Genomic DNA, 6,725 nt, shown 5'->3' on the forward strand with positions numbered 1-6,725 from the left:
CTTGACTAGATGGGCCTTTGTTGGCAAAGTAATGTCTCTGCTTTGGAATATGCTATCTAGGTTGGTCATAACTTTTCTTCCAAGGAGTAAGTGTCTTTTAATTTCATGGCTGCAATCACCATCTGCAGTGATTTTGGAGCCCAAAAAAATAAAGTCTGACACTGTTTCTCCATCTATTTCCCATGAAGTGATGGGACTGGATGCCATGATCTTCGTTTTCTGAATGTTGAGCTTTAAGCCAACTTTTTCACTCTCCACTTTCACTTTCATCAAGAGGCTTTTTAGTTCTTCTTCACTTTCTGCCATAAGGGTGGTGTCATCTGCATATCTGACCACTTTAGTTACTTGTTAAACTTTTCTCTTTTCACAAGTCTTTCTGGAAGGGACTAACTCAGAGCTAAGCTCTGCAACTTCAGACATGGAGTGAAAGCCTCTGCAACACATGCTGTTCTAAAGAATAATTATATTTAGGTTGTACAAGTGCTGGCTTCAGAAGGGAACTTGTCTAATCTCCCAAATGGCCAGGAATGCACTTTTGCTCCTCACGGTGTACATGTGTAACTGACTCAATGACTCACTTTTTTTTTTTGACTCAGCTGCAAGGCATGTGGGATCATAGTTCCCTGACTAGGCACTGAAACTTCATCCCCTGCCCTTCAACCACTGGACCACCAGGGAAGTCCCCCTTCCATGTTTTTTTTTTTTTTTTTTTAAGAGTACGGTTGTTTTACATATTACAAGGGCTTCTATCTAGGCCACTATTTTTGTGTCCATTCCTGCAAAGGCGCCCACAACTGGTGGGAACTCATACCAGGCAAGGTTCTGACCATCACAGCATTTGGGAGGGAGAGTCCTCCCCCCTCTCCCCTGTCTCCACCTGCTGCCCTTGTGCTCACCTCACCTGCTGCCAGAGGATCGTGACCATAGGGCTTCCAAGGGCACTTCTTCACCTGTGACCTTTTGGCCATTTGGGCTTGCTACTGCCAGCTCCATCCTTCTTCCATCACAGTACTTTGGCAGGGCTTCTATGCTCTGGGCCTTTCCTCCATTCCATGAATTTTTATTGATGCTAATGATGCTCTTGTCAGCACTACCAAGCTCTGGGAAAAGAGAGATGCTTAGACATCGCCCTTCCTTGAGCTGCTCACAGACCATCAGCTTGCGAGACTCTTTTCCCTGGAGAGGTTGCTCTTACGAGACATAAGCACATCAAACAGCATGAGAGACCAACAATCATATGAGTTTGCTGCTTCCTGAAAGGTACAGTAGGAAATGGTGTTGTGGTTTGGGGAGCGGAGAGCCAAAGCGTGACGGAAGTGCTCCTGCATTGCCATGGCACCCACCCCGTGCTCCATAAGAGCCTCTGGGGAGGTTCCTGCCCAGGGGTCAGAGAGCTGCCACGGCTATAAGTCTGGATCTCTGTTGCCTTGGGCTCCGGCAGCTTCAGACACCAAGCTGCAATAGCTACACGCATCCCCACAGCACAGTGAAATCGAATCCTGCCAGCCGCCCCTCCCTCACAACTGCCTCCCTTGATTTCTCCCAGCAAGAGTGAGACTGAAACAGAACAGCCCGAAGGGCCCCGAGCCAGGAAGACCAAACTCAACTTAGTCATGCAGCCGGGGTAGGGATCATCCGGACACACCCATCCTTCCATGAGCAGCAGCTCCCGGGAGGACCACCAGCCTCATGGTCTGTATCATGAGGCAAAGGAAAGGGGAGGTATGAAAGAAGGGAATCTTGCTGGGAAGTGTGTCCATCCCAGGTAACAGTAGCCATAGCGACAGGTACCTCCCATCTCTCTGAGGCTTTGGAAGCATTTTGCAGTCTTGCAGCATCACTTCAATCTCCTCCTAACCCAAGCCAGCAATGAGATGCCCTTAGTGGATGACATTTGCCTGATTCTGTTCTCCTTCCTGCCCCTCCCAGGTGGATAACGACACCATTACCTACTCCAACTTCCTCAAAGCGACTGCTTCAAGAAGCATTATCAATAGGAAGAGGGACCTCCAAATTCACGTCAGCTGCAAGATGCTCCAGAACACCTGGGTTAACACGATCTATGTTACTAATGACACCATCGAGGTTGAGAACATACAATACGGCAATTTTGACGTGAACATTTCCTTTTATACATCCTCTTCATTCCTGTATCCGGTGACCAGCAACCCATACTATGTGGACCTAAACCAGAATTTGTACCTTCAGGCTGAAATCCTCCGTTCTAACCCCTCCCTAGCCTTATTTGTGGACACCTGTGTGGCATCACCGAATTCTGATGACTTTACATCTTTGACCTACGATCTCATCCGGAGCGGGTAAGTAGCGTCTTCTGGGAGTGGACTTCAGCTTTTACCTGATAAACTCATGCCCAGCTAGCCCAGAGCACAAGGAAGGCAGACTGGGCTCCAGTAGCTCAGGCTTCAGTAGCCAGGCTATCATTTCTGGGTATCTGGAGAACTCAGGGAGTCGTCAGTTGTCATCCAGCAGGTTAGCTATAAAGTAACATTAGACCAAGTGACTAAACTCCAGCTGAGTCTTAAGGTTCCAAAGATATGCATGTAGCAGGAGCAACATTGATTTTGAAGCAGACTGCAGTTGAGAAGCCAGCTCAGCACCATGCTAGCTGCATCACCCTGGATAGAAAATTGCACCTCTCTGAGCCAGTTTCTTTAGCCATCAGATGAGTGTAGTGAAGCCCTTATCCCAGTCTGTTGGGAAGGTTAAACAAGGGGTAGATGGGGCAGTGGATAAAGAGCCTGCCCAGCAGGTGGTCCACAGGAGGGTTGTGAAGGGAGCAGGTGACCCCATGACCGCCATCCTCCCCAGAGGACATGCACCGTGTGGTCGGGTGGCATGAGGAGCGCAGAGCCTTGCTGAGAGCTCACAGCCACTCCTCTGCTCCTCCAGGTGTGTGAAGGATGAGACCTACCAATCCTACCACCAGCCCTCGTCCAACATCGTCCGCTTCAAGTTCAGTTCCTTCCACTTCCTGAACCGCTTCCCCTCCGTGTACCTGAAGTGCAAGATGGTCGTGTGCCGGGTGTATGACCCCTTCTCCCGCTGCAACAGAGGCTGCATTGTGAGGGCCAAGAGGGACGTGAGCTCCTACCAGGAGAAGGTGGATGTCGTCCTGGGACCCATCCAGCTGCAGGCCTCGCCCCAGAAGAGGAACCTCGGTAGGTGGCCCCCCTCCCACCCCGCCATCTGCCTGGGACCTGGACCGTGAACCACAGGGACTCAGGCTGCTTCTGTGGGTGTCCTATTTCCCTTTGAATAGGGCACCTGTGCTATATGACATGGAGTCAATACAGAGTCGAACTAGACCTGGTTCCCATGTTCTTCCAAGGGCTTCTGGTCTGTGGGGGGATGCATGTGAGGGGTTTGGTCAAGACAGTTCTAACCTGGGACACAGCGCACCTGACACCTTTATCCTGTGAGTTCTGAATACCGATCTCACACTCATCCATGAAACAAAAACGTTAATCCTTAGCTCTTAGGACTGCAGAAAGTGTTACATAAAACACCATTAGTTACACTGCTTTGGCCTCTGCCTGGTACAAGCCATTGGCTGCAAAGATCAGTGACTTTGTTAGCACTATATTGTCATCAGTGTTAACATTAATGATCATGTTACTACCTATGATGATGACAAACTGTACCCTCAGGGTCGTGACCTCAGGGTCGTGACCTCAGGGTCGTGACCTCAGGGTTGGTGCAGGGCCGTGTAGATCCAGGCAGGACTGGTTTATTCTGACGGCTCCCAGCGGTTGACCCTGGAAAAGCCATTTCATTTTCTGCACCTGGAATGGGGAGCAGAGTTCCCCTGCTGTGCTGTTCTGTTGTGGGTGCACATGAGGTTATGTTTGCAGAGGGATTCCCATCATTTCTGGGCCAGGCTGGGCCAGGCCAACAAATATGGTGGTGTTAGTGATGGGGCAGCAGTAGCTGCCACAAACCCCACTGAGGCACAGGCTCCTCCTCACAGAGGTTCTTTGACAGCTCCCTCCCTCCCAGGGCCCAGACCCAGGCCCTCCCCTAGTCTGGCTGCTTCCAGGCTCTTCCCTCACATTTTCAACATTCCGGGCATCTTTGTTGTTGTTCAGTTGCTCAGTCGTGTCTGACTCTTTGCGATGCCATGGACTGCAGAATGTCAGGCACTGTCCTTCACTATCTCCCAGAGCTTGCTCAAACTCATGTCCACTGAGTCGGTGATGCCATCCAACCATCTCATCTTCTGTCATCCTCTCCTCCTGCATCCAATCTTTCCCAGCATCAGGGTCTTTTCCAATGAGTTGGCTCTTTGCATCAGGTGGCCAAAGTATTGGAGCTTCAGCATCAGTCCTTCCAGTAAATGCTCAGGGTTGATTTCCTTTAGGGTGGACTGGTGTGATCTTTGGAAGATCATCTCTGGAAGGTCTATTATGTGCTAGGAGATAGAACTAAATAGATCAAAACCCCTGCAGCTCCAGCAGGAGGAGACACAGCTCCATCACAGGTCACCCGCCATGGGGGGTGGAGCTACAGAGAGAAGGAAGGCGGGGCAGGGACAGGGCAAAGGGTGCCAATGGGGCACCGCTCCTGTCTCTCCTCTCTCTCTATTCCCACTGACACGGCAGTAGCTTAAGGCCTGTGTCTCTGCCTCTTGCTGGGACCTTTGTAGCCATTCCCAGATGGGGTCAAATGCCCCAACTCCCTCCCTTCACATCCATTAGGAGCCTTCAGCCAGAGAGACTATCCCAAAGCCCATCTCTGCCCTTCTGTTTAGAATCCTTCATTGCTCCTAAGAGCTGACAAGACACTGTGAAATCTCCCACGGCTGACACTCAGCTGCCCTCGAGGGAGGGAATCTGGCTTCAGTTTCCTGAAAAGCACTCCTCTCTCCCTTTATTTTTTTCCCTCCCACCAAATGGTTCTGATTGCCATCACCGTGCCCTGGGACCCACCCTCCCACCCCGCCCTTACTTGTCTTCCCTTCTCCTTCCCTGCTGGGCTCATCCTGACCCCAAGTCTCCTCTCCTTCCCAGACCGGCAGGTGGTGGACATAGAGGAGGAGACCAGCACCCACGGGAACTACCACACCGCCCCCATTTTTGCCGGGGTCCTCGCGGTCATGGTCGTGGCCGTGGCAGCCTTCACACTGGGGCGGAGAGTGCGGGCGGCCCGTGCCCAGCCTCCAAGCACTAAGATGTGAAGCAGGAGGATGTGGTGCTCAGACCCAAGTCCCTGTGCTCTGGAGCCACGTGAGGAGGGAAGAAACCAGCATCCAGAGCTTGGTACCCAGAGCACACAACTGTGTTAAACTCTGGCCGGGTGCATGGTGGGGGTGGACGGAGGAGGGGGGTGAGAAAGATGAGAGCAGTTTCCCCCAAAACACAGGCTTGGCGCAGGGACAAAATGTCAGGCAAGCAGGTCAGGCACCTAAAAATCCCACCTGCAGCAGGGATCTTACACACTAGGAGCACTCGTTGCAGATAGAATTTCTTTTCTGACTTTTTAGGAACCAGATTCTTTGGCCTGTGGTGTATATATCTTAGCCTTTCCTTGTTATAGAGCAAGCTGAATAAAGAACTTTTTTCAAAGCAACTGTCAGATTGGTCACTTGTTTCCGGGGCTGCACCCAGCATGGACCTCTTCATGTTTGGTAGACGGGTAGAGGGGCTCCCGCAGGAATGAGAATGGCCGCGGGGCCCTGCGCTGTAGTGACCCCAAGACTGAGGAGACTGTGGAGTGAGCAGTGGACAGACGGGACCGACACAGCTTCCCAGCCGTTTCCACTCAGGGCCCCTGGGGGTCTTCATAGGCAAGGTGACCGTGGGTGGGCAGACTGCCACCCACCCCCACATCTGCCTGCCTCCCCTCCCAGACCCATTACAGCCTCTGTAGAAGAGCCTTGGGGACACTTCCTTCTTGCTATGAGTCCTTGATGGAGCAGGTAGTTTCAGGAGGCCGAGGCTGACCTGAGGGCCCTGGGGCAGCATCAAGCTGGGACTGTGGGTTGAGAGGGTGAAATGTCAGGAGCTTACAAGGGGTCACAGGACAGAAACCAGCAGTGACCCTGGACACATCTCCTTCCTCCCATGTGATCTCCTGGGAGGTGTGAGGAGGAGAGTGGATTTGGTGGAGGGTCAGGGAGTTCAGGAAGTGGGAACCTTTAAAGTCTTTGTGAAGGCATCTCCCGCCAGGCTGACAGGGGGCCAGGTTGACGCTGCGGCAGAGGGTTGGCCATGTGGCCAATAAAACCTCTGTCCTTTGGCCAATGGATCCTCATTTAAATCACTCTTGTTTGGGAGGAGGCCACTCACCCTGCTTTTCCGGGACCTTTTTGGTTTAGCACAGCTCTCCTGTGTCCTGGGAACACTCTCTGTCCCCAACAAACTGGGAGCATTAGTCAACCTAGACTTCTGGCGGCAGGACTACAGGGGAGCTGGTGTCTAGCTTCCCATGACAACCACCAAAGGCAGACAGGAAGGAGATGGAGGCAGGAGACCAGGTCACAGTGCAGGGTCTAAGTTGGCTGCTACCTACCTTGGTCCCAGGACACAGAATTTGGGAGACCACCCTTGGCTCAGGTCATTGGTCATTTTTATGATTTTGGTCTCTAGGAGCCGAGAACAGATGGGTGAGAAAACTTGAGGTTTTGCTCTGGATGAGATCAAGACCCTGAGTTACAAAAGCATGTGGGCCTTCATGGTGTGTATGTATGTGTCTCTGTGTGTGCCTGT

The 6,725-nt window shown here is 51.9% G+C and overlaps 1 protein-coding gene across 1 annotated transcript in view; it reads left to right on the plus strand.

Moving 5' to 3' along the window:
* DMBT1 (deleted in malignant brain tumors 1) overlaps positions 1 to 5,467 on the plus strand; it is a 45,681-nt gene extending 40,214 nt beyond the window's left edge. The window contains exons 35-37 of the mRNA XM_055560327.1: positions 1,930 to 2,318; positions 2,911 to 3,179; positions 5,028 to 5,467. Of these exons, the coding sequence (XP_055416302.1) occupies positions 1,930 to 2,318; positions 2,911 to 3,179; positions 5,028 to 5,194 (825 nt within the window). The 3' untranslated portion in view covers positions 5,195 to 5,467. The remainder of the gene's footprint in view (positions 1 to 1,929; positions 2,319 to 2,910; positions 3,180 to 5,027) is intronic.
* The last annotated feature ends 1,258 nt before the right edge of the window (positions 5,468 to 6,725 follow it).

This window comes from Bubalus kerabau, chromosome 22 (assembly GCF_029407905.1).
Source record: "Bubalus kerabau isolate K-KA32 ecotype Philippines breed swamp buffalo chromosome 22, PCC_UOA_SB_1v2, whole genome shotgun sequence".
NCBI classification, from domain to species: Eukaryota; Metazoa; Chordata; class Mammalia; order Artiodactyla; family Bovidae; genus Bubalus; species Bubalus kerabau.